A 27954-nucleotide genomic window follows, 5' to 3' on the forward strand; every position below is an offset into this window, starting at 1 on the left:
TATGGTGGTGTGGTGGGTTATATGGAGATGTACTGGGTGTATGGCGGTGTGGTGGGTTATATGGAGATGTACTGGGTGTATAGTGGTGTGGTGGGTTATATGGAGATGTACTGGGTGTATGGGGGTGTGGTGGGTTATATGGAGATGTACTGGGTGTACGGTGGTGTGGTGGGTTATATGGAGATGTACTGGGTGTACGGCGGTGTGGTGGGTTATATGGAGATGTACTGGGTGTACGGTGGTGTGGTGGGTTATATGGGGATGTACTGGGTGTACGGTGGTGTGGTGGGTTATATGGAGATGTGCTGGGTGTACGGTGATGTGGTGGGTTATATGGAGATGTACTGGGTGTACGGTGGTGTGGTGGGTTATATGGGGATGTACTGGGTGTATGGTGGTGTGGTGGGTTATATGGAGATGTGCTGGGTGTATGGTGGTGTGGTGGGTTATATGGAGATGTGCTGGGTGTATGGTGGTGTGGTGGGTTATATGGAGATGTACTGGGGGTATGGTGGTGTGGTGGGTTATATGGGGATGTACTGGGTGTATGGTGGTGTGGTGGGTTATATGGAGATGTGCTGGGTGTATGGTGGTGTGGTGGGTTATATGGGGATGTACTGAGTGTATGGTGGTGTGGTGGGTTATATGGAGATGTGCTGGGTGTATGGTGGTGTGGTGGGTTATATGGAGATGTGCTGGGTGTATGGCGGTGTGGTGGGTTATATGGAGATGTACTGGGTGTATGTTGGTGTGGTGGGTTGTATGGAGATGTGCTGGGGGTATGGTGGTGTGGTGGGTTATATGGAGATGTGCTGGGTGTATGGTGGTGTGGTGGGTTATATGGAGGTGTACTGGGGGTATGGTGGTGTGGTGGGTTATATGGAGATGTACTGGGTGTATGGTGGTGTGGTGGGTTATATGGAGATGTACTGGGTGTATGGCGGTGTGGTGGGTTATATGGAGATGTACTGGGTGTATGGTGGTGTGGTGGGTTATATGGAGATGTACTGGGTGTATGGTGGTGTGGTGGGTTATATGGAGATGTACTGGGTGTATGGTGGTGTGGTGGGTTATATGGATATGTACTGGGTGTATGGTGGTGTGGTGGGTTATATGGAGGTGTACTGGGTGTATGGTGGTGTGGTGGGTTATATGGATATGTACTGGGTGTACGGTGGGTTATATGGGGATGTACTGGGTGTATGGTGGTGTGGTGGGTTATATGGAGATGTACTGGGTGTACGGTGGTGTGGTGGGTTATATGGGGATGTACTGGGGGTATGGTGGTGTGGTGGGTTATATGGGGATGTACTGGGTGTATGGTGGTGTGGTGGGTTATATGGATATGTACTGGGTGTATGGTGGTGTGGTGGGTTATATGGAGATGTACTGGGTGTATGGTGGTGTGGTGGGTTATATGGAGATGTACTGGGTGTATGGCGGTGTGGTGGGTTATATGGAGATGTACTGGGTGTACGGTGGTGTGGTGGGTTATATGGGGATGTACTGGGGGTATGGTGGTGTGGTGGGTTATATGGAGATGTACTGGGTGTATGGTGGGTTATATGGAGATGTACTGGGTGTATGGCGGTGTGGTGGGTTATATGGATATGTACTGGGTGTATGGTGGTGTGGTGGATTATATGGAGATGTACTGGGTGTACGGTGGTGTGGTGGGTTATATGGAGATGTACTGGGTGTATGGCGGTGTGGTGGGTTATATGGAGATGTACTGGGTGTATGGCGGTGTGGTGGGTTATATGGAGATGTGCTGGGTGTATGGTGGTGTGGTGGGTTATATGGAGATGTGCTGGGTGTATGGCGGTGTGGTGGGTTATATGGAGATGTGCTGGGTGTATGGCGGTGTGGTGGGTTATATGGATATGTACTGGGTGTATGGTGGTGTGGTGGGTTATATGGAGATGTACTGGGTGTATGGTGGTGTGGTGGGCTATATGGAGATGTGCTGGGTGCTGGGTGCATGGTGGTGTGGTGGGTTATATGGAGATGTACTGGGTGTACGGCGGTGTGGTGGGTTATATGGAGATGTACTGGGTGTATGGTGGTGTGGTGGGTTATATGGAGATGTACTGGGTGTATGGCGGTGTGGTGGGTTATATGGATATGTACTGGGTGTATGGTGGTGTGGTGGGTTATATGGAGATGTACTGGGTGTACGGTGGTGTGGTGGGTTATATGGAGATGTACTGGGTGTATGGTGGTGTGGTGGATTATATGGAGATGTACTGGGTGTATGGTGGTGTGGTGGGTTATATGGAGATGTACTGGGTGTATGGCGGTGTGGTGGGTTATATGGAGATGTACTGGGTGTATGGTGGTGTGGTAGGTTATATGGAGATGTACTGGGTGTATGGCGGTGTGGTGGGTTATATGGAGATGTACTGGGTGTATGGTGGTGTGGTGGGTTATATGGAGATGTACTGGGTGTATGGTGGTGTGGTGGGTTATATGGAGATGTACTGGGTGTATGGTGGTGTGGTGGGTTATATGGAGGTGTACTGGGTGTATGGCGGTGTGGTGGGTTATATGGAGATGTACTGGGTGTATGGTGGTGTGGTGGGTTATATGGAGGTGTACTGGGTGTATGGTGGTGTGGTGGGTTATATGGAGATGTACTGGGTGTATGGTGGTGTGGTGGGTTATATGGAGATGTACTGGGTGTATGGTGGTGTGGTGGGTTATATGGAGATGTGCTGGGTGTATGGTGGTGTGGTGGGTTATATGGAGATGTACTGGGTGTATAGTGGTGTGGTGGGTATATGGTGGTGTAATGTCAGGAAGAAGAGATTGGTGAGGTCTGTAGATAATTGTAAGGTTTTCCTTTACATTACCACTTCTTGGCCTTCATATAGAAGGTCACCATCACCCTACAAGAACTATCTCTACTGAGGTCCCAGGTTCTGATGAATGTGTGGTTAGATAATTAGACATTGTAATGGAAGAAAACTACTGCCAGTAAATAACGTCACACTTTACCAATATAAGTTTTTGGAATGAAGTTAGTGTCTCCCAATGGAATAAAGCGGCAGGTCCTGAGGTCTCCTGGTCAGCAGCAGATCCTGGATCTAAACGTTCTACTCCTTTGGAATATATAATATATAATACATTACCAGCCTAGACCAAGTATTTACGAGAGGAAGATTCCATCCATCCATCCAGATTTTTTTTTATTTTTATAAAATTTATTCTAGGGACAGGGACTGATGTGAGTGATGACAATCTCTGTACAGCGCTAAGGAATATGTTGACGCTCTATAAGGAACAGGAAATAGATAATAAATAAATCTATTTATCTCCATTACCTTCCTCTGACAAGAGGTCCTGGCTAGTGTAAGGTTTGCCTAGAAAGTCGTACAGCTCTTCAGCATCTCTGAATTTTCTCCACTGATGTGTGTCATAAGACAAGGAGTGACCCAGGCCTGAGAACGGCTCCATGTATCGGCTCATGTACTGACACTGCCGCCATGTGCTGTCCGACAGCCACCCAGGAATCCCTCCTCTCAGAACCTCATCTGTGGCGCCTGTGGAGACAAAGAGAAGCGCAATTCAGATCCTAAATGATATGAGTAGTAACAGTCAAGTGTATGTGCGGACATTGATGAGGATAGTGATTAGGATCCAAGGGCGTAGCTAAAGACTCATGGGCCCCGATGCAAAGATTCTTCTTGGGGCCCCCCCCAAACTTCTCATGGCTGACGGCCCGCAGCTTTCAGCTGCATCGCTGGGTCTCCTAAGTGACAACAATGCAGCACTATAAGCCGGGGCGTCACTAAGGACTTGAAACGTCAGGGGAAATAGCCCCAATACATATACTCCCCCCCCAAAAAAAAGTGTGTGTGTGTATGTATATGTGTACATAGGAGACAGAATATCTATAGCACTACGACCCTATAGCTATGGATAGGATTAGATACAGTGGCTCAGCAGACAGTATCACACTTTATAGGATTAGATACAGTGGCTCAGCAGACAGTATCACACATGATAGGATAAGATAAATTGGTTCAGCAGACAGTATCACACATGATTGGATTAGATACAGCAGTTCAACAGACAGTATCACACATGATTGGATTAGATACAGCAGTTCAGCAGACAGTATCAGACATGATTGGATTAGATACAGCAGTTCAGCAGACAGTATCACACATGATAGGATTAGATACAGTGGCTCAGTAGACAGTATCACACATGATAGGCTTAGATGTAGGACTCAGCTCGCTGACATTGCGGCTCCAGCGCTGGACCCAGGAAAGGTAAGAATAATAATTGTTTTACTTTTTTTATGTGTTACTAATTATTTTTGTGTGTTCGTGGTTTTTTATAGGTTTGGTTGTTGGACTACTTCGGATTCGAGGATGACTTCAATGACAGCGTTTTTTTATTCTCAATAAAATCGGTAATGAGGGTTGTGTGTGGAATTTTTATTTCAATAAAATATTTTTCCTATGTCTTTTCCTAAACTTTATTACTACCACCTTAATAATAGCTGCTGGCTGATTGACAACGTCCATTACTAAGGCGAGGCTTAATGTTAGACATGAATAGGCTAACACTAACCCCCATTATTACCCCGGTACCCACCGCCAACAGGTCCCAGGAAGAGCCGTACACGATCCAGTACCCGACCATCTGTAGTGATGGTCGGGCACTGGGGCAGCCGCAGGCTGGTGTTATTAGGCTGGGAAAGCCCAAAAACACTGGCCTTTCCCGCCCTGGTAATGCTAGGCTGCTGCTGCTATGTTGTATCTGGCCGGTTATAAAAATGGGGGAACCCCACATCGTTCTTTCCAATAATCTTTTTTTTTTTTATAAAATAACGTGGAGTCTCCCCCATTTTTCATAACCAGCCAGATAGAACATAGCAGCATCAGCCTAGTATTACCGGGGTGGGAAGGGCCACTGTTTTTGGGCTTTCCCAGCCTAATAACACCAGCCTGCAGCCGTCCCAGTGCCCGACCATCACTACAGATGGTCAAGTACTGGATCGTACCCGGCTCTTCCCGGCACCCCTGGTGGCGGTGGGCACCGGGGTAATGACGGGGGTTAGCGTTAGCCTTTGCATCGGCTAACACTAAGCCCCGCCTTACTAATAGACACTGTCAGTCAGCGGCCATTACTAAGGCGGCAGTAATACATTTTAGAAATAATACAAGGACATAGAAAAAACAGGTTTATTGAAATAAAAAACCCCCACACGACCCTCATTAACCATTTTATTGAAAATTAAAAAAGCCGCCATCTAAGTAGTCCACGAATCCGGCGTAGTCCAATGACCGAACCTTTAAAAAAACACAAAAAACATAGTAAGGGCCTGTTCACATCACTGCTACCCTTCAGTCTAAAGTTTCCGTCGGGTAACCCCTCAACGGAAAGACAAACTGAAACCTCAGCTTCCGTTTCCCTCACCATTGAGCTCCATGGTGACGGAAACGTTGCTAAAGGTTTCCGTTTGTCACCGTTGTGACAGGGCTCCGTTGTTTTGACGGAATCAATAGCGCAGTCGACTACGGACATATTTAGTGTGTATGTTGGGAGCACCAAATGTAGGGAAACAACGTGATGTGTACAGGGCCTCATACATGATACTCGGTTATTTTCAATATGGTGGAGAATTCTTGAATTGGTGTAGAGCTCGTGTCATGCTTATCCTCCCCACTAGGGGGCAGTAGAGACTGCGATATTAGTAAATTAGACATTTTATTATGGACCTATTCACCTTCCCGCTGCTCATTCTTGTCACTAATTTCTGACACTTCTTTAGGTCCTGAAAGATAAATGGATGCCTGGGTGACATCGCTATGTATGACACGTCACCAAGGTGGGTTTCTATTGGCTGCCACAGTCACGATGCTGGGAAAAAAGTTGTCACACAACTATGACAACAACAGGGACCCAGGTAACCAGCTTTTATTTCGATTCTGTCATCGCTTTTGCCATTACTACTTCTTGTGACAAAGCGCAAAGTATGGTACTTTTAGGGCACCGGACTGACCATTAGAGGGCCCATGGCCAGTGGGGGTCCGCAAATCCTTAATTGTTTACAGCTCTTATTTCAGGGGTATACCAGCAACAGCCATTCATGTCAAAAAGCTTTTTAAATTTTTTAATCTTACAGCAGGCTCTATTTATGGCGTTTTATCTCCCATCGAAAAAAAAACCCATCATAAACAGGATGTCAGGGCATGCTGGGAGTTGTAGTTTTACTACTGGGGAGCCACAGGTTGCAGACCACTCCCTTCTCTGCTCACATTGCGTTTCAGTCTTTCATTGGAGGTATAAATGTTGGGAGGATTTTCCGACATATACCGCTGACGGAAGGCTGCGACGTATCCCACCGTATAGGCATACAGTGGAATATATGTCGCCCTAAGGCCCACATTGTAAAAAAAATAATCACAGCCTTAGGGAATATTGACCTGTTGGGCCGGTGATATTACCATTATTTTCTGCGGAGAGTCTCTTCTTCATTACGTTGCTCAGCAGCAGCGAGTGCAGGAAGAATTCCCACTCTGATTCGGGTAGAAATCCCGGAAAATGCGATTCTCGATGTTTTCGGTTGTTTTTCATAATGTTTACAGTCAGCAGGAAAGAGAAGCTGAGCCGGTGCTGGGTGAGAAGTGCCGTGGAGACGATCTGAGCGGAAATACCGGAAAATCACATACAAAGGATTATATAGTACAAAGAACAGAGAATATACAGAGGCTACGAGGTCTCATTTTAACCCCGTAATACCAGATACTTTTGGCCCTAATGACCAGACAAATGTTAACATTTTATACAAAACATATTAAGGGAGATTTACTAAGATCTGTAAGATTTATCATAACCGAAGACCAGGCCATCAGAAGACGCGCAAAAGTTTTGACAGTGGCGCCCGCTGTATTATAAATTTGGCGCATCCAGCTAGACACGATTCTTTTCCTTATACCTACTCTTGGTTGCCGAGTTTTCGTTTGGCGCCCTTTGGCACATTTTAAAACACGCCTATTTCCCAGCTAAGCCACACCCCCTTTAAAAAAAAAAAAAGAAAAAAAGGTTTAAAAGTATCTAGTGAGGCGCAAATATCTGTTATTAAATTAGTCTAAAGTGAAATGCACCAAATTGGACTAAATTTTACCAAAATTGTACGCATTTAACGACACATTCTGGACGCAGACACAGCAGTAAATCTATTCCAATATTTTTTTTTCTAGAATAATTGGTCTTTTACTGAGTAAATATAGAAAAAATAGCCGCATCCACCATTGTGCAAGGGTCAATTTTGATATACAACATTCCATAGTTAGGGAAATGGCTTCAAATATGGTTGGGTGGGTTTGTTTTCTTTTTCTTCAGTTCAGGTCAGGGAACCACAAAGCAGCAAGAGACCCCACTGTGGACCCCTGACCCATTCGCTATACAGATAACACATCATCAGACTGATTGGTTGTCCATAGTGACGTCACCCCTGTGGCTCCCAATTGACCACTGTCATCAGTATGGCCGATACATCAACACCGAACCAAAAATCAGGGACAGGCCAACATTTTTGCAGACATATGTCCCTTTATATAAGCCACACCCTTCAAAATACCCCTAACCTATTGCCGATAAACCCTTCATCAGCCCCTCAGACCAAAATGAATTGACCTCAGATTAGACCCCAAAAATTCATACAGTCATCAGATCCCAGTAGACAGCAGCACTGACCTGCACATGCTGCAGGGGGAGGGGAGAGGTGTCCGGGCAGGGAAGTGACACTGCCACCTAGTGGTGAAACAGACTTCTCTCCTATGTTGCAGCCTTGTTTGCACTGTGCATGTTGCTGGATGGTGCCGCCACCTGCACAGTGCAAAAAAAGTGCAAGCTGGTCGTCATTACTGGGAACCAAACCCCAGAGACCCCTCCATGGACCCACTTTGGGGAAGACTGATCTAGAATATTTAATGCTACTGTACTTCAACACGTCCTTATTACCTTGTATACATTTCTGGTTAAGGTGTTGCAGGTATTGTCCAGGTGTCTCGTGATCTCTTCGCTCTGGTCGCTCTCCTCTTCTCTCTCTTTTCTGTGTCTGCTGAGTGGCCGGATTATTCCAGGAGAAGGGATCGGAGATTGGGAAGTGGATGACACTTTCATGGCTTCTACAAAAACCTGATGGAACCATTGTAGAGAGAACTGGTACATATAGTTCAGGTGAATTAGGTCGGCCACTACGAAATACAGAACGGCCCCTCGTTGGGCCACTGGAAGATATATGCCACGAGCTGCTTCAATACTTGTCTCTGTCTTCCCAGAATCCTTCATTCTCTTGAAGACGTCCTTGGCCGTGAGTTTGGACTTTTGCAGTGTGTTGATGAGATCTTCGTCGTCAAGTAAGTGGCCTAAATGTTAATGGTTAAAATGATCGGTTACATGTTGTGATGGGAGTAGTCCCGCAAGATGTAGTTAATAGCGGACCGGGAAGAGGGGCTCAGGTTTAGGCCCCTCATGTGTTAGCCGGTGTGGAGAGCGACTACAAAGAGCATCTATATCTCTCTCTGGAGAACCCGGCACCATCCATGTATTATATGGACAGTCCATTGATTTCAAGAGAAGTGGTGTAATTCCTCATATTCCCTATGGTGGCACTGCAGGCAAATTGAAGACCTGATTGCAGCTGATCGCTAAGATCCCCTGTGACGGGATTATGGTCGGGAGACCCTTCGAACAAAAACGCAGACAACCCCTTTAAGACTATGAGAATAATCACCTTCTGTTTTTTGCAGGAGGCTGAGGGACTGCTCCTCCAGGCCGCGCAGTGTACTCAGGTCCGCCGCGATACTTTCCAGTATTTGATATCTTTGTGCCTCCAAATGTGGCTGTTCGTGGGTGACAACACTGCCCAGGAGCTGGTCTTGTAGCCCTTTAAATGTCACAGTGAAGTTTATCAACGTGACCTCGATACAAACTGCCGGTAGGAAATGTGGATTTGGGTTCTGGGTCGACATGTACAGCCTGAAACAAGAACGGGTTATATCCGGATAAATAATTCAGTCCCCAGATTTTCTGAAATATTGGTGTTACTATAAAACTAATGTTGATCATGTGAAAAATCCATTGGCGTGTCTGTAGGCACGAAAAGGCATAATCCGCCAATTACAGATGAGAACAGTGGCGCTACACAGGCACTGCTTATCTCCCCTGGTAGAAGCGGTCTGACACACATCACAGGGGTGATCCCTGCTGTGCCGATCTCACACACAGGAAGAAGTTACATGTGACAAACTGAGGGGAGAACAGCGCTGAGGGAGGGTAGTACTGCTGCTGGGGATCTGTGTCCGACACGGGGGGGAAGGGCATTGAGACTGGTGCAGTATGGGAAGCACTCTATTGCTGGTACTGTATGGACGACACCCTGTGGCTGGCACTGCATGAGGGGGCACAAAGTTGATTGCACTGTATTAAGGGAATCCTGTAACTTCCACTGTATCTGGGGTACACTATATTGAGGGGCACAATATGGCTGGCACTGAATAGGTGGCGTTATGTGATCATGCACTATATGTAAGGCGCACTGTGGCTGGCACTGTATAGGTGGCATAGTGTGACTAGCACTGTATGTGAGGCGCACTGTGGCTGGCACTGTTTAGGTGGCATAGTGTGACTAGCACTGTATGTGAGGCGCACTGTGGCTGGCACTGTATAGGTGGCATAGTGTGACTAGCACTGTATGTGAGGCGCACTGTGGCTGGCACTGTATAGGTGGCATAGTGTGACTAGCACTATATGTAAGGCGCACTGTGGCTGGCACTGTATAGGTGGCATAGTGTGACTAGCACTGTATGTGAGGCGCACTGTGGCTGGCACTGTATAGGTGGCATAGTGTGACTAGCACTATATGTGAGGCGCACTGTGGCTGGCACTGTATAGGTGGCATAGTGTGACTAGCACTGTATGTGAGGCGCACTGTGGCTGGCACTGTATAGGTGGCATAGTGTGACTAGCACTATATGTGAGGCGCACTGTGGCTGGCACTGTATAGGTGGCATAGTGTGACTAGCACTATATGTGAGGCGCACTGTGGCTGGCACTGTATAGGTGGCATAGTGTGACTAGCACTGTATGTAACGCGCACTGTGGCTGGCACTGTTTAGGTGGCATAGTGTGACTAGCACTGTATGTGAGGCGCACTGTGGCTGGCACTGTTTAGGTGGCATACCATGACTAGCACTATATGTGGGACGTACTTTGGCATTTTATTAGAGGCATACTTTGACTAGCACTATATGTAGGACACATTGTGGCTGTCACTGTATAGGTGGCATACTTTGACTATGCACTGTATGTGGGGTGCACTGTGGCTGGCACTGTATAGGTGGCATACTGTGAATAGCAGTGTATGTGAGGCGCACTGTGGCTGGCACTGTATAGGTGGCATAGTGTGACTAGCACTGTATGTGAGGCGCACTGTGGTTGGCACTGTATAGGTGGCATAGTGTGACTAGCACTATATGTGAGGCGCACTGTGGCTGGCACTGTATAGGTGGCATAGTGTGACTAGCACTATATGTGAGGCGCACTGTGGCTGGCACTGTATAGGTGGCATAGTGTGACTAGCACTGTATGTGAGGCGCACTGTGGCTGGCACTGTATAGGTGGCATACTGTGAATAGCACTGTATGGCACTATAATACACCCCTTTGCTTCTGCCCTCATTTTAAAGGAGTTGCTGTTGATATTATCCAATCAGGAATTTACATGAAGTTCCGATTCCGCTTCAAAATGAGGTTCTGCAGCAGCTGAGGTGTGTATTATATGGAATAATGTCCCCCCCCCCTACTATACATTACTAAGATGATGAGCCATCAGTTCCGTGATCTGTATAAAATCCTTGTGCTTGTATATGGTTGCGGGACTCCTGAGTGACTTCTAATATTCTTATAATGTACCAGGGGAGGGGCATTATCCCGTATGTTATTGGTCCTGCAGCAATGCTCGACATCTGGAGTTTTATGATGATATTTATAGAACACGGGACACAATGCGACTGTTCTGCGTGAATCTTACCTAAAATTCTTGTTATATTCAATCTCCGCATCCCCTAAACGTATGACGTCTTGTCCTGCGCGCCGGAGAATTTCTTTTGCTACAACAGGCTTGAGACTGGGGTCCATGTCTTCAGGAACATCCTGTGAGGGGGGCAGCGTGACAGTGATGTGGGCATTCAGGGTAATGGCAGCCACTATTAGCCCAGCTGGGTATGAGGGGTACCTGTATGAGGATGGGCTCCCCAAGGCGTATGGCGGTTTCCAGGGTTTTCATGTAGCCGGGATCCGAGGCGAGAACCTGCCGCAGTTTCCCGCCTTCCATCTGGCAGATCCACTTATATGCCTGACCATGAGGATCGATCAAGAGCGGCCAACGCTGCCCATTCTTAACTAATATGGCGTTCTCAATAGAGTAGGGATCAGGAGGTAACCCTTCACTGTGCCAACGGCGCACCTGGAGGAGGAACAATGCAGACAAGAAACCTCAATCCATTTCCATTTAATATAAAAGGATTTAAATGCCCCAAATTCGGGGGTCTCTCTTCCCTGTACCGGAGTCATCACCGGGTCAGACCTCGTATTGTGTTCTGTCACTTTTCTAAGGAGAACAGTTAATAAATAATTTGCTGTCGGTGAGACGGGGCCCTGTCCACTTTTTCTGATATATTTGGAAATAGTGGTAACCGGGCCACATAAATAAGGAGTAATCTGCCCAATATTGTTCAGTGAAAGTGAATGTGAATACATCAGAGGGGGGGATGCAGCTGCAGCTTCTCTCGCTCTGTAAGGCCTCATGCACACGGCCGTGCCCGTAAGCACTGCCCCTGATTGTGGGCACGGCCGGCCGCCGACAGCCACCCGCATTTTGGCCTGTGCTCCCATACAAAATATGGGAACACGGTCCGTAAAAAGCAAAAGATAGGACATGTCCTATCTTTTGCGGCGCATTTCTACGGCCCGGACACCTTCCCGTATATACACAGGAAGGTGTCCGCGGTCAATAGAAATTTGGACCGCAATTACGGACTAATTCTACAGTCATGCGCATGGGGCCTGAGACTGCATGCAGTGAGATGGGAGTGGTGCGGAGACTTCTGATTGGCTAAGCACAAGATCCCACCCACTCTGGAAGACGCCACCCTCTTAGCAGGCATGGAGAGACAGAATAAAAATGTTCAAAAGGCAGAGGGAAGAAAAAAGACCCAAAAATTACACAAACCTAACAATGAAATCAGAGCCCCCTCCCACCTCCCATGTGCTATTAATAATACTGGTGTCTTGTTATGTGGCAGAGGGGTCTTTGGGCCCCCACAGGCACCGGGGCCCATTGTGACTGCAACGTCGGGCACCAATTATAGCTACGTCTCTAGATGAAACATTATAGATACCTCATTCTCGGCAGCCATAGCGTGGATAAATGAATAATCCTCTGACATCGGGATCTGATAAGTTTTACAGAACTCCACCCACCGCTCCATCAGTTGTGCCCGATACTCAGACGTAAATACCCCGCAATACACAATGAACGCAGCGGAGACCAGGACGTCGCCGATGATTCCCTGCAGCCGCAGCTCCAGCCGCTCTACTGACTCTTTCCACCGGACCTGAGCAGAATGAAACACATAATGAGGGACGTATCACAACTGGTGCAAAGGAAAAGTGGAGTAGTAGTCCCTGGTAGCCAATGAGATTCCACCTCTCAAGAAAGCAAGGACCTGATTGGTTTCCAGGGGTATCTACTTACTCCACTTTTCCTTTGCACCAGTTTTTGTACATCTCTTCTATGGTTTGATAAGGATATAATAGATACAATAAGTTATATACTACACCTTCTCCTCATCCAGGGCAGTGATCAGTACAGAGGCCCTCGCCAGGCGTTTAATGGTAAGGTGCTTCCGGAACGCCAAATCATCTTTCTCCGCAACGCTGTTGTTGTATTGTTTTTGCAGCCGTTGCTGATGTTCTTCAACCTAAATGTCGATAAATACATTACAATATATATATATATATATATATATATATATAAAACTACCGCCGGTATTGGCCATTTACATGCACAGCATTCGGGATTCTGCTGCTACCGGTTATCCTTCTATAGCTCTCTGCTGCCCTCTGCTGGTCCACTGTCAGGGAACTGAGCATGCTCCGCTGTGGTGCGTTGTAGTAGATGTAGGGTAGAGATTATACAATAGTCACATATAGAAAGAAAAACACTCCCACAATGCACTGTTCAGGAGAATAGTACAGACCCGGATCTCAGCCACTCTGATAGGGACGCTTTGGAGCTATACTATGGGCTAGTTCACATATGGCATAAATTTTCTGCTACAGATCTCGTTTGCGGAAAATCGGCAGCGAAATACAGTAACAGCAAAGTGGACGAGATCTGAACAAATCTCCTCCACACGCTGCGTAAATGATAAGTGGAAAAAACGTTTAGAAATTGACCTGCGGTGCGGTTTTTTAATCCCCACTGCGTGATCGCTGCTTTTTTGTTGCATGTTTTCCCCATTGAATTCAATGGGGAGGTAAAACCTGCAACAAATAGCAGATGTTGCGCTTTTTTGCGGTGGAAAAGCAGCGATTCTGCCGCAAAGAACGCAACAAAAAAAAAATTCTTACCCAGAATTCTGTGTTTCTTTGTCCAGGCTGGCCAATCACAGGCAGCAGCGGTCACATGGGATGAAAAGTCTTTCCAGGAGGCCGGGCTGAAGGACAGCAGAGGGACGCATCGCTATGGCTACGCAAATATGAATCTTTTTTTTCCCTGTGCAGTTTTCCGCAGCCGAAAAACGGCACCACAATTTGTTGCGGTTTTTCGGCCGGAATTTCCTGCGGCGCACAGGGCGGATACACTGAGTGCTTTTACGCAGCGTATCGGCCCTCTGTGAACATACCCTATAAATTTAGTAGCCTATTAAAGGAAACCAACTGGAAGAAAGTTAAAGCACCTTAAGTGTGAGCTGTCTTTTATGTTATTACTACTATGTAAGATTTTACAGGCCCAAAGCTTGAGGCTGCACTACTGAGAAAATCTGATCACAGCAGATATCTGTCAGGTGCAGTATTTCAATGGAGACCACCATAGTGGCAGACCACGCCACTGCTATGCAGTGTGTAGTGAGAGGCGGTCCCGGTCCTGAACTGCGTCTGACTCCCGACATACAGCAATAGCATTTTCCTGCAGCCACCTTTAGGGGGCGATAAATGCATAGGGATTTTTACAGCTTCCATTGAGTTTAATGGTAGCTGTATGAATTCATATGCAGTGAGCTCCCCCTAGTGGTGGCTGCAGGCATACAGTTTTATCATATACTAGTAGTAGAAGCAAAGGATTTAGGCCATCTTAATCCATCAGACATAGATTTGGCCAAGATTTTGCGGCGGAAATCCGAGGCTGACTCCCCCGCCCCCCCCCCCCCCCCCCCGGATTTCTGCCACAGTTTTGGAGTAAAAATTGCCGCTGGTCTTGAGTTACATATATTTTCGGTAAGATACGTTGGGTCCCCAAAGACATCCTGCCTATGAGCTCCAAACAAGATGCAGCAGCCTGTATATAGGAGATCATGTCTATGCACATATGCAGCTATATGGGATACAGACGTGACCTCCTTACCATAGATAGGCTGCCCTGTTTCTGCTTCAGTCTCTTCTGTGCCAGCTGTAGAGCTTCTTGGGCTTCTGCCACGCGTTCTTGTTTTGGAATCACCATCTACAATGAGCAGAATAAAAGCAGTAAGATGTCAATGGGAGAAACGTCCACATCTATACCGTAACACTATGCCGTAATACTATACCGTAACACTATACCGTAACACCATACCGTAATACCATACCGCAACACTATACCGTAATGCTATACTGTAATATTATGCTGTAATACTATATTGTAATACTATACCGTAATACTATACTGTAATACTATACCGTAATACCATACCGCAACACTATACCGTAATACTATACCGTAATACTATATTGTAATACTATACCGTAACACTATACCGTAATACTATACTGTAATATTATGCCGTAATACTATACCGTAACACTATACCGTAACACTATACCGTAACACTATACTGTAATACCATACCGCAACACTATACTGTAATACTATACCGTAATACTATATTGTAATACTATACCGTAACACTATACCGTAATACTATACCGTAATACTATACTGTAATATTATGCCGTAATACTATACCGTAATACTATGCCGTAACACTATGCCGTAACACTATACCGTAATACTATACTGTAATATTATGCCGTAATACTATATTGTAATACTATACCGTAATACTATACCGTAATACTATACTGTAATACTATACCGTAACACTATACCGTAATACCATACCGCAACACTATACTGTAATACTATATTGTAATACTATACCGTAACACTATACCGTAATACTATACTGTAATATTATGCCGTAATACTATACCGTAATACTATACCGTAACACTATACCGTAACACTATACCGTAACACTATACCGTAATACCATACCGCAACACTATACTGTAATACTATACCGTAATACTATATTGTAATACTATACCGTAATACTATACCGTAATACTATACTGTAATACTATACCGTAACACTATACCGTAATACCATACCGAAACACTATACTGTAATACTATATTGTAATACTATACCGTAACACTATACTGTAATATTATGCCGTAATACTATACCGTAATACTATACCGTAACACTATACCGTAACACTATACCGTAATACCATACCGCAACACTATACTGTAATACTATACCGTAATACTATATTGTAATACTATACCGTAACACTATACCGTAATACTATACCGTAATACTATACTGTAATATTATGCCGTAATACTATACCGTAATACTATGCCGTAACACTATGCCGTAACACTATACCGTAATACTATACCGTAATATTATGCCGTAATACTATGCCGTAATACTATGCCGTAACACTATATCGTAACACTATACCGTAACACTATACCGTAATACTATACCGTAATACTATGCTGTAATACTATACCATAATACTATAACCATCTCCCCCGTAAACATCCACGTTTGGATCAGCCGAGCATGCATGTTTAGCGGGAATGATATGCCCCACCCTCTTCCTGAGTCCCACCCCAGTTTTCCACCGTTTACCATTAATTTCTAGGTTCAGAAATGATACAATTCTGGCTGCCTGAAGCCACTACTAGGTGGAGCTTACTGAAGATGGGAGCGATAAAAATCATCAAGCTCCACCTAGTGGCACCTGCCTGAATTTTTATTTAACTCTATGGCTGTATAAAAGGGAAGCAGGGGATTTGGAGCTCTGTATCAAAAATGGAGCTCTGATCCCTATCAAGATATATTATGCTCTTGGAGGGTACCTAATCTCTGCGGAGATCCATTTGGTAGGGAATCTTAAAGACAATGCTTCCATGGAAAAGTTGGCAAAATAGATCTTCTCCCGAAGGAAGAAAACTGTCTCTCTAGTGACACTTTAAGGTGACTGCCCTGTAATACAATGTCCAACCCTTTATTGAGCCTTGAAACAAGAGTTATTAGCTAAACCAGAGACACCCATCTGTAGACAGCACTGTATCGGAGTGGTTGCTCCTCATCAGTACAGAGTAGAGATCTGGTTGGCTCAGTGAGAGTCGGGTGTCTCTTGTTTGACTATTAGCCCGGGTCATGGCTCTATAAAGGGTCGGACATTGACTTACAGGATAGCCACCTATATATGGTGCTAGAGAGGCAGTTGTCTTCCTTCTGGGCAGGGAGCTATTTGCATACTTTTCCCAGGGATCATTGCCCTTTAGAATCCTTATCAGCTGCATCTAGAAACCAGATCCCTACTCTGTACTGATGAGGAGCAATGACTCCGAAACAGTGCAGTCTACAGATCGGTGTCTCTGGTTTAGCTATTAACCCGAGGCTCTATAAAGGGGCGGATATTGATTTACAGGGTAGTCACCTAAAGGTGGCACTAGGGAGAGTTTTCTTCCTTCTCACAGTATATTATGAAATTAAAGAGCACAGAATTTTGGATCTATTTAAAGGATAAAAAAAACTTTTAAAATACTTTTGACATGTTATAGTTACGTCATAAGTTTTGATCGGTGGGGGTCCGATCACTGAGACGCCCACCAACGCTAAAACGAAGTGGAAGAAGCGCTTGGGTGAGCGCTATGCCAAATAGTTTGATAGTCTTTCCTCGGAAAGCCGAGTGAGTGGTGTACAGGCTCAATAGAAAGTCTATGAGTCCTACACTCCGAGGAAAGCCGATCAGAAATGGAGCTGCATATGGTTCACATTTCCTGAAGAGGAGAGATGACAGCCGGATGTGCCCACATTACAGCGATGGCATATTTAATGCTCCTTAATGATGCTCTATAAATACTTTTTATCATTCTCGGATTATCAAGCATGGGACCCAGAACTCCAAAATCCTAGAATCTGTGGGATCACAAGGCAGTGGCATACACATGGCACCTGACGCCCCAGCTATGTGTTCCTGTGTACAAACCTTTTTAACCTCATGGTAGTGTTCAAGAGCCAGCACCCACTGACACAAGGAACGACACGCCGTAGACACCGCTCCCACCTTCTGCGGGTTAAAATCTGGAATGTTGGAATATTTCTTTAAGTTATAAAAGACCTGCAAATAAACAAATTTGAAGAGTGTGTAAACTTTTGCAATTCATAGGGGGCAGTATTATAGTAGTTATATTCTTGTATATAGGGGGCAGCATTATAGTAGTTATATTCTTGTACATAGGGGGCAGTATTATAGTAGTTATGTTCTTGTATATAGAGGGCAGTATTATAGTAGTTATATTCTTGTACATAGGGGGCAGTATTATAGTAGTTATGTTCTTGTATATAGGGGCAGTATTATAGTAGTTATATTCTTGTATATAGGGGGCAGTATTATAGTAGTTATATTCTTGTATATAGGGGCAGTATTATAGTAGTTATATTCTTGTATATAGGAGCAGTATTATAGTAGTTATATTCTTGTATATAGGGGCAGTATTATAGTAGTTATATTCTTGTATATAGGGGCAGTATTATAGTAGTTATATTCTTGTATATAGGAGCAGTATTATAGTAGTTGTATTCTTGTATATAGGGGCAGTATTATAGTAGTTGTATTCTTGTATATAGGAAGCAGTATTATAGTAGTTATATTCTTGTATATAGGAGGCAGTATTATAGTAGTTATATTCTTGTATATAGGGGGCAGTATTATAGTAGTTATATTCTTGTATATAGGGGGCAGTATTATAGTAGTTATATTCTTGTATATAGGGGGCAGTATTATAGTAGTTATATTCTTGTATATAGGGGCAGTATTATAGTAGTTGTATTCTTGTATATAGGAAGCAGTATTATAGTAGTTATATTCTTGTATATAGGAGGCAGTATTATAGTGGTTATATTCTTGTATATAGGGGGCAGTATTATAGTAGTTATATTCTTGTATATAGGGGGCAGTATTATAGTAGTTATATTCTTGTATATAGGGGCTGTATTATAGTAGTTATATTCTTGTATATAGGAGGCAGTATTATAGTAGTTATATTCTTGTATATAGGAGCAGTATTATAGTAGTTATATTCTTGTATATAGGGACAGTATTATAGTAGTTATATTCTTGTATATAGGGGGCAGTATTATAGTAGTTATATTGTATATAGGGGGCAGTATTATAGTAGCTATATTCTTGTATAAAGGGGCTGTATTATAGTAGTTATATTCTTGTACATAGGGGGCAGTATTATAGTAGTTATATTCTTGTATATAGGAGGCAGTATTATAGTAGTTATATTCTTGTATATAGGGGGCAGTATTATAGTAGTTATATTCTTGTATATAGGGGGCAGTATTATAGTAGTTATATTCTTGTATATAGGGGCTGTATTATAGTAGTTATATTCTTGTATATAGGGGCAGTATTATAGTAGTTATATTCTTGTATATAGGGGCAGTATTATAGTAGTTATATTCTTGTATATAGGCGGCAGTATTATAGTAGTTATATTCTTGTATATAGGCGGCAGTATTATAGTAGTTATATTCTTGTATATAGGAGCTGTATTATAGTAGTTATATTCTTGTATATAGGAGCAGTATTATAGTAGATATATTCTTGTATATAGGGGGCAGTATTATAGTAGTTATATTCTTGTATATAGGAGCAGTATTATAGTAGTTATATTCTTGTATATAGGGGCAGTATTATAGTAGTTATATTCTTGTATATAGGGGGCAATATTATAGTAGATATATTGTATATAGGGGGCAGTATTATAGTAGTTATATTCTTGTATATAGGGGCAGTATTATAGTAGTTATACTCTTGTCTATAGGGGCAGTATTATATTAGTTATATTCTTGTATATAGGGGCAGTATTATAGTAGTTCTATTCATGTATATAGGGGGCAGTATTATAGTAGTTATATTCTTGTATATAGGGGCTGTATTATAGTAGTTATATTCTTGTATATAGGGGGCAGTATTATAGTAGTTATATTCTTGTATATAGGAGCAGTATTATAGTAGTTATATTCTTGTATATAGGGGCAGTATTATAGTAGTTATATTCTTGTATATAGGAGGCAGTATTATAGTAGTTATATTCTTGTATATAGGAGCAGTATTATAGTAGATATATTCTTGCATATAGTGTACAGTATTATAGTAGTTATATTCTTGTATATAGGAGCAGTATTATAGTAGATATATTCTTGTATATAGGGGGCAGTATTATAGTAGTTATATTCTTGTATATAGGGGGCAGTATTATAGTAGTTATATTCTTGTATATAGGAGCAGTATTATAGTAGTTATATTCTTGTATATAGGGGGCAGTATCATAGTAGTTATATTCTTGTCCATAGGAGAGGATAGACGTGTGCTTGTGAGCTCCCTGTTAGGACTATGCATGGCTTCTGACCCAGGTGGAGGGGAGGGGTCCTGGGCTGATGATCCTGGGAAAGCCCAGAGTCTGGAGTTTGGCCTGCAGCATGGAGATGGTGGAGGTGATGATCTGGAAATGGTGGCTGGTGAGTCAACTGAATCTCATGATGTTGGTAAATTGTGCACAAAAATGACAAAGAAAAATATCTTTAAAATGGAAATGCAAGTTCGCAAATTGAGAACTGAAATTAACCAAGAGACTGATCCAAAGGCAAAGCTGATGAAATGTGAGTGTCTGGATGTTTGCACACGTGAGCTGGTGATATTGAAGGAGAGATTGCAGAAAGAATCATGCACAGTACCCAAAATAAAGAACTGGGCAATTGAGAACAAAAGGGAGACCAGAGCCCAAACTGTGAAGAGAAAAAATATCATTGCAAAAAAAGACACTGACTATAAGACTGTGTATAATATTGTGGAGCAGGGAAACCCTGGAAGATATGAGTGTGCAGTGACTGGAGGATCACATCTCTCATCATGTGTGGGGTCTGTGCAATCAGCCAACACAAATGCTGCTAAAGCTGCAGAGAAATGTGTGCCAGCTGACGAGGGGTTAACTGCAGTAGACTATGTGCAGTACAGATGAAGTGAATGCGAGTGGCACTCCTGGGAGTGAGCAAGAAAGTGCCTCATGTCCTGATATTATAAGTGAGACCTCGCTCAGCGCGGTGATTGACAGTCTATCTGATGAACCAGCGGCACAGGCTGAGGTGGACATTGGAGACCCTGTTCTGGAGGTTCAGCCGTCCGCAGTGTCCGTGAATGGAGTGCAGGTTACACAGCGATCAGGAGCAGACACAGGAGGATCTGCAGTACAATCAGCTGAGGAGAGGTCCAGTCCTGACCCACCTGCTGACAGACCTCAGTACAGGAGACTGTTCTCCAGCGTCACAAGACCGACTAACCCCACACCTCAGAGGAGGAACGCGGTCAGAATCAGGTACTCGGCACCAGAGGAAAACCTCCCCTCCAGACTCTACATTGGGAAAGTTTTGTTGAAGGAGTTTATGAAGTTTAAAGCTTCTGAGGTGTTCGCTCTGATCCACGTTCCCTCCAGCAGGAATTATGACATCAGTTTCAAGCTGCAATATAGTCTAGATTTATTCTGGAGTATTTATAATGATACAAAGGAGCACGCGATGTGGGAGCATCTACATGTCATCCAGCTGACTAAACCCCAGGTAGTCACTGCCACCGTCCTGTTCCAGTCTGAGGTGGTGGCTCTGGCAGATTTGCAGCACTGGTTGAGCAGATATTGTGAGGTGAAGAGACTGCCAACAAAGATCTATGATGAGGAGGAGATCTGGAATGGAGGATATTCTGTCAAGATCCAGCTGGTTCAGGAGAATGGAGTGACCAGACATCTGCCGCACTCATACTACCTGGGCTCGGAGAGAGGCGTATGTTACTACCCTGGTCAACCGCGACTGTGCCATAGATGTGGGGGCAGACACCTGGCATTCAACTGTTCCCGTATTAAGTGCTCACTATGTGGTCAGTTTGGGCATGTGAAAGATGATTGTACAGGACCTGTCATCTGTAACCTGTGCTTAGGACCTGGACATACATTCCGGGAGTGTCCGCATGCAGAACATAATTAAGAGGAGACCTTTAAAGAAGCCATGGAGGAAGACCAGGAGGATGTCTCCATATGTGTAGATACAACCCCAGAACCTGGAAGTCCCAACGATGATGTGAGCCAAAGTACCAGAGATCGTGCTCCAGAGACGAATGTCCCATCTGTGGATGCTGCACAAGTGTCACCAGCCACTGAAAATAGAGGTCATGCTAAAAGCAAAATATCCAGTCACTCTGTCACCAAAACATCTAAACATCTGCCCAACACCAGTAAGGAACCAACTGATCCAGCCGCAGCGAACAGTAAAAAACCAGCTGGGCCAGCCGCAGCGACCAGTAAAAAAGAAGCTGATCCAGCCGCAGCAACCAGTATCGATGAGGAGGGATTTCAGACGGTTAAAAGGAGAAGTAAAACAGATGATTCTTCTAGGAAAAAAATCACTGCTGCAAAGAAATCACCGGAGTCTCCAGTGCTGGCGATAACTGGGGGACGTTACTGTGCGCTGAGAGAAGATGACCAGGAAGAAGAAGCAGAGATGGAGCAAGTCTCCTCACACAACCCAGATGACGAACCTCAGGATGAAGACGCTGACCCCCAATGTCCACCAAAAGATGGGGTGTTACAGGACATAGCAGTGGAAGAAGGAAAAAAAGTAGGAAAGACATGTAACCAAGATGAGGCTGAAAATCACCTCCTATTAACGTGAACAGTGTGAAGAATAGGAGCAGGCGGCGGGCGATATTCCAGCGTCTGTCTGACGACAAAACCATGTCCTCTTTATACAAGAGACTTATCTACAGAGTAATGTCCCTGCTGTGTCCCTGCAGTCACCACATCTAGTGGGACAGTGAAGCTCTTTGCTGCTGTATGGAGACTTCTACCCCGAACTCCGTTTATATCATAGAGGCTTACTATATGTCATAAATGTGGTGACCGTGTCCCATCTGTGGTGTGCGCGATGCTGCCCGGTCACCAATAAAGAAGAACTCTCCTGTAATACTGTCTAGAATAATATCATGAAAAATAGTTGAAACAATCTATACTGGAGCAATATTCATATATTATGGTTTGTTTAAGGATTGTGATGTTAAGAGACAAATGTTTATTTTCTTTATCTGTTATGAGTGTATTGCAAAGGTATTGTAATAATTTGTTGCAAGTTTTCAAATAAAAAAGATAATTATAGTAGTTATATTCTTGTATATAGGGAGCAGTATTATAGTAGATATATTCTTGTATATAGGGGCAGTATTATAGTAGTTATATTCTTGTATATAGGAGCAGTATTATAGTAGTTATATTCTTGTATATAGGAGCAGTATTATAGTAGTTATATTCTTGTATATAGGGGGCAGTATTATAGTAGTTATATTCTTGTATATAGGGGGCAGTATTATAGTAGTTATATTCTTGTATATAGGGGCAGTATTATAGTAGTTATATTCTTGTATATAGGGGGCAGTATTATAGTAATTATATTCTTGTATATGGAGGGCAGTATTATAGTAGTTATATTCTTGTATATAGGGGCTGTATTATAGTAGTTATATTCTTGTATATAGGAGCAGTATTATAGTAGTTATATTCTTGTATATAGGGGCAGTATTATAGTAGTTATATTCTTGTATATAGGGGGCAGTATTATAGTAGTTATATTCTTGTATATAGGGGGCAGTATTATAGTAGTTATATTCTTGTATATAGGAGGAAGTATTATAGTAGTGATATTCTTGTATATAGGAGCAGTATTATAGTAGATATATTCCTGTATATAGGGGGCAGTATTATAGTAATATTCTTGTATATAGGGGCAGTATTATAGTAGTTATACTCTTGTCTATAGGGGCAGTATTATATTAGTTATATTCTTGTATATAGGGGCAGTATTATAGTAGTTATATTCTTGTATATAGGGGGCAGTATTATAGTAGATATATTCTTGTATATAGTGTACAGTATTATAGTAGTTATATTCTTGTATATAGGAGCAGTATTATAGTAGATATATTCTTGTATATAGGGGGCAGTATTATAGTAGTTATATTCTTGTATATAGGGGGCAGTATCATAGTAGTTATATTCTTGTCCATAGGAGAGGATAGACGTGTGCTTGTGAGCTCCCTGTTAGGACTATGCATGGCTTCTGACCCAGGTGGAGGGGAGGGGTCCTGGGCTGATGATCCTGGGAAAGCCCAGAGTCTGGAGTTTGGCCTGCAGCATGGAGATGGTGGAGGTGATGATCTGGAAATGGTGGCTGGTGAGTCAACTGAATCTCATGATGTTGGTGAATTGTGCACAAAAATGACAAAGAAAAATATCTTTAAAATGGAAATGCAAGTTCGCAAATTGAGAACTGAAATTAACCAAGAGACTGATCCAAAGGCAAAGCTGATGAAATGTGAGTATCTGGATGTTTGCACACGTGAGCTGGTGATATTGAAGGAGAGATTGCAGAAAGAATCATGCACAGTACCCAAAATAAAGAACTGGGCAATTGAGAACAAAAGGGAGACCAGAGCCCAAACTGTGAAGAGAAAAAATATCATTGCAAAAAAAGACACTGACCATAAGACTGTGTATAATATTGTGGAGCAGGGAAACCCTGGAAGATATGAGTGTGCAGTGACTGGAGGATCACATCTCTCATCATGTGTGGGGTCTGTGCAATCAGCCAACACAAATGCTGCTAAAGCTGCAGAGAAATGTGTGCCAGCTGACGAGGGGTTAACTGCAGTAGACTCTATGTGCAGTACAGATGAAGTGAATGCGAGTGGCACTCCTGGGAGTGAGCAAGAAAGTGCCTCATGTCCTGATATTATAAGTGAGACCTCGCTCAGCGCGGTGATTGACAGTCTGATATCTGATGAACCAGCGGCACAGACGGAGGCGGACATTGCAGACCCTGTTCTGGAGGTTCAGCCGTCCGCAGTGTCAGTGAATGGAGTACAGGTTACACAGCGATCAGGAGCAGACGCAGGAGGATCTGCAGTACAATCAGCTGAGGAGAGGTCCAGTCCTGACCCACCTGCTGACAGACCTCAGTACAGGAGACTGTTCTCCAGCGTCACAAGACCGACTAACCCCACACCTCAGAGGAGGAACGCGGTCAGAATCAGGTATTCAGGACCAGAGGAAAACCTCCCCTCCAGACTCTACATTGGGAAAGTTTTGTTGAAGGAGTTTATGAAGTTTAAAGCTTCTGAGGTGTTCGCTCTGATCCATGTTCCCTCCAGCAGGAATTATGACATCAGTTTCAAGCTGCAATATAGTCTAGACTTGTTCTGGAGTATTTATAATGATACAAAGGAGCACGCGATGTGAGAGCATCTACATGTCATCCAGCTGACTAAACCCCAGGTAGTCACCGCCACCGTCCTGTTCCAGTCTGAGGTGGTGGCTCTGGCAGATTTGCAGCACTGGTTGAGCAGATATTGTGAGGTGAAGAGACTGCCAACAAAGATCTATGATGAGGAGGAGATCTGGAATGGAGGATATTCTGTCAAGATCCAGCTGGTTCAGGAGAATGGAGTGACCAGACATCTGCCGCACTCCTTCTACCTGGGCTCGGAGAGAGGCGTATGTTACTACCCTGGTCAACCGCGACTGTGCCATAGATGTGGGGGCAGACACCTGGCATTCAACTGTTCCCGTATTAAGTGCTCACTATATGGTCAGTTTGGGCATGTGAAGGACGATTGTACAGGACCTGTCATCTGTAACCTGTGCTTAGGACCTGGACATACATTCCGGGAGTGTCCGCATGCAGAACATAATAAGGAGGAGACCTTTAAAGAAGCCATGGAGGAAGAGCAGGAGGATGTCTCCATATGTGTAGATATGACCCCAGAACCTGGAAGTCCCAACGATGATGTGAGCCAAAGTACCAGAGACCCTGCTTCAGAGACGAATGTCCCATCTGTGGATGCTGCACAAGTGTCACCAGCCACTGAAAATAGAGGTCATGCTAAAAGCAAAATATCCAGTCACTCTGTCACCAAAACATCTAAACATCTGCCCAACACCAGTAAAGAACCAGTTGATCCAGCCGCAGCGACCAGTAAGGAACCAGCTGATCCAGCCGCAGCGAACAGTAAGGAACCAGCTGATCCAGCCGCAGCGACCAGTAAAAAACCAGCTGATCCAGCCGCAGCGAACAGTAAGGAACCAGCTGATCCGGCCGCAGCGACCAGTAAAAAACCAGCTGGGCCAGCCGCAGCGACCAGTATGGATGAGGAGGGATTTCAGACGGTTAAAAGGAGAAGTAAAACAGATAATTCTTCTAGGAAAAAAATCACTACTGCAAAGAAATCACCGGAGTCTCCAGTGCTGGCGATAACTGGGGGACGTTACTGTGCGCTGGGAGAAGATGACCAGGAAGAAGTAGAGATGGAGCAAGTCTCCTCACACAACCCAGATGACGAACCTCAGGATGAAGATGCTGACCCCCCAATGTCCACCAAAAGATGGGGTGTTACAGGACATAGCAGTGGAAGAAGGAAAAAAAGTAGGAAAGACATGTAACCAGGATGAGGCTGAAAATCACCTATTAATGTGAACAGTGTGAAGAATAGGAGCAGGCGGCGGGCGATATTCCAGCGTCTGTCTGACGACAAAACCAATGTCCTCTTTATACAAGAGACTTATCTACAGAGTAATGTCCCTGCTGTGTCCCTGCAGTCACCACATCTAGTGGGACAGTGAAACTCTCAGCTGCTGTATGGAGACTTCTACCCCGAACTCCGTTTATATCATAGAGGTTTACTATATGTCATAAATGTGGTGACCGTGTACCATCTGTGGTGTGCGCGATGCTGCCCGGGCACCAATAAAGAAGAACTCTCCTGTAATACTGTCTAGAATAATATCATGAAAAATAGTTGAAACAATCTATACTGGCGCAATATTCATATATTATGGTTTGTTTAATAATTGTGATGTTATTAAGAGACATACGTTTATTTTCTTTATCTGTTATGAGTGTATTGCAAAGGTATTGTAATAATTTGTTGCAAGTTTTCAAATAAAAAAGATAATTATAGTAGTTATATTCTTGTATATAGGGGCAGTATTATAGTAGTTATATTCTTGTATATAGGGGCAGTATTATATTAGTTATATTCTTGTATATAGGGAGCAGTATTATATTCGTTATATTCTTCTACATAGGGAGCAGTATTATATTAGTTATATTCTTGTATATAGGGGCAGTATTATAGTAGTTATATTCTTGTATATAGGAGCAGTATTATAGTAGTTATATTCTTGTATATAGGAGCAGTATTATAGTAGTTATATTCTTGTATATAGGGGCAGTATTATAGTAGTTATATTCTTGTATATAGGAGGCAGTGTTATAGTAGTTCTATTCTTGTATATAGGAGCTCTATTATAGTAGTTATATTCTTGAATGTACGGGCCAGTATTATAGTAGTTATATTCTTGTATATAGGAAGCAGTATTATAGTAGTTATATTCTTATACATAGGGAGCAGTATTATATGAGTTATATTCCTGTATATAGGGGCAGTATTATATTAGTTATATTCTTGTATATAGGGGGCAGTATTATAGTAGTTATATTCTTGTATATAGGGGCAGTATTATAGTAGTTATACTCTTGTCTATAGGGGCAGTATTATATTAGTTATATTCTTTTATATAGGGGCAGTATTATAGTAGTTATATTCTTGTATATAGGAGGCAGTATTATAGTAGTTATATTCTTGTATATAGGAGCAGTATTATAGTAGTTATATTCTTGTATATAGGAGCTGTATTATAGTAGATATATTCTTGTATATAGGGGGCAGTATTATAGTAGTTATATTCTTGTATATAGGGGGCAGTATTATAGTAGTTATATTCTTGTCTATAGGGGCAGTATTATATTAGTTATATTCTTTTATATAGGGGCAGTATTATAGTAGTTATATTCTTGTATATAGGAGCAGTATTATAGTAGTTATATTCTCGTATATAGGAGCAGTATTATAGTAGTTATATTCTTGTATATAGGGGGCAGTATTATAGTAGTTATATTCTTGTATATAGGGGGCAGTATTATAGTAGTTATATTCTTGTATATAGGAGCAGTATTATAGTATATATTCTTGTATATAGGGGGCAGTATTATAGTAGTTATATTCTTGTATATAGGGGCAGTATTATAGTAGTTATATTCTTGTATATGGGGCAGTGTTATTAGTTATATTCTTGTATATAGGGGCAGTGTTATAGTAGTTATATTCTTGTATATAGGAGCAGTATTATAGTAGTTATATTCTCGTATATAGGAGCAGTATTATAGTAGTTATATTCTTGTATATAGGAGGCAGT

The 27954-nt window shown here is 43.2% G+C and overlaps 1 protein-coding gene across 3 annotated transcripts in view; it reads right to left on the reverse strand.

Annotated features, from left to right (window-relative positions):
• Positions 1–27954, reverse strand: part of DNAH14 (dynein axonemal heavy chain 14) — a 215191-nt gene that overhangs the window by 17865 nt on the left and 169372 nt on the right. The window contains exons 63-74 of one of the 3 annotated variants that reach the window (XM_075863386.1): positions 17583–17714; positions 14650–14745; positions 12863–13003; positions 12422–12637; positions 11257–11487; positions 11053–11174; positions 8756–9000; positions 7981–8387; positions 6462–6657; positions 5741–5788; positions 3324–3542; positions 2998–3101 (exon numbers count right to left, since the gene is read on the reverse strand). In XM_075863386.1, coding sequence (XP_075719501.1) covers positions 2998–3101; positions 3324–3542; positions 5741–5788; positions 6462–6657; positions 7981–8387; positions 8756–9000; positions 11053–11174; positions 11257–11487; positions 12422–12637; positions 12863–13003; positions 14650–14745; positions 17583–17714 — 2157 coding nt within the window. The remainder of the gene's footprint in view (positions 1–2997; positions 3102–3323; positions 3543–5740; positions 5789–6461; positions 6658–7980; positions 8388–8755; positions 9001–11052; positions 11175–11256; positions 11488–12421; positions 12638–12862; positions 13004–14649; positions 14746–17582; positions 17715–27954) is intronic. The other 2 variants (XM_075863387.1, XM_075863388.1) reach the window with 2 other exon arrangements.

The sequence above is a fragment of the Rhinoderma darwinii genome, chromosome 4 (assembly GCF_050947455.1).
Source record: "Rhinoderma darwinii isolate aRhiDar2 chromosome 4, aRhiDar2.hap1, whole genome shotgun sequence".
NCBI lineage: Eukaryota > Metazoa > Chordata > Amphibia > Anura > Rhinodermatidae > Rhinoderma > Rhinoderma darwinii.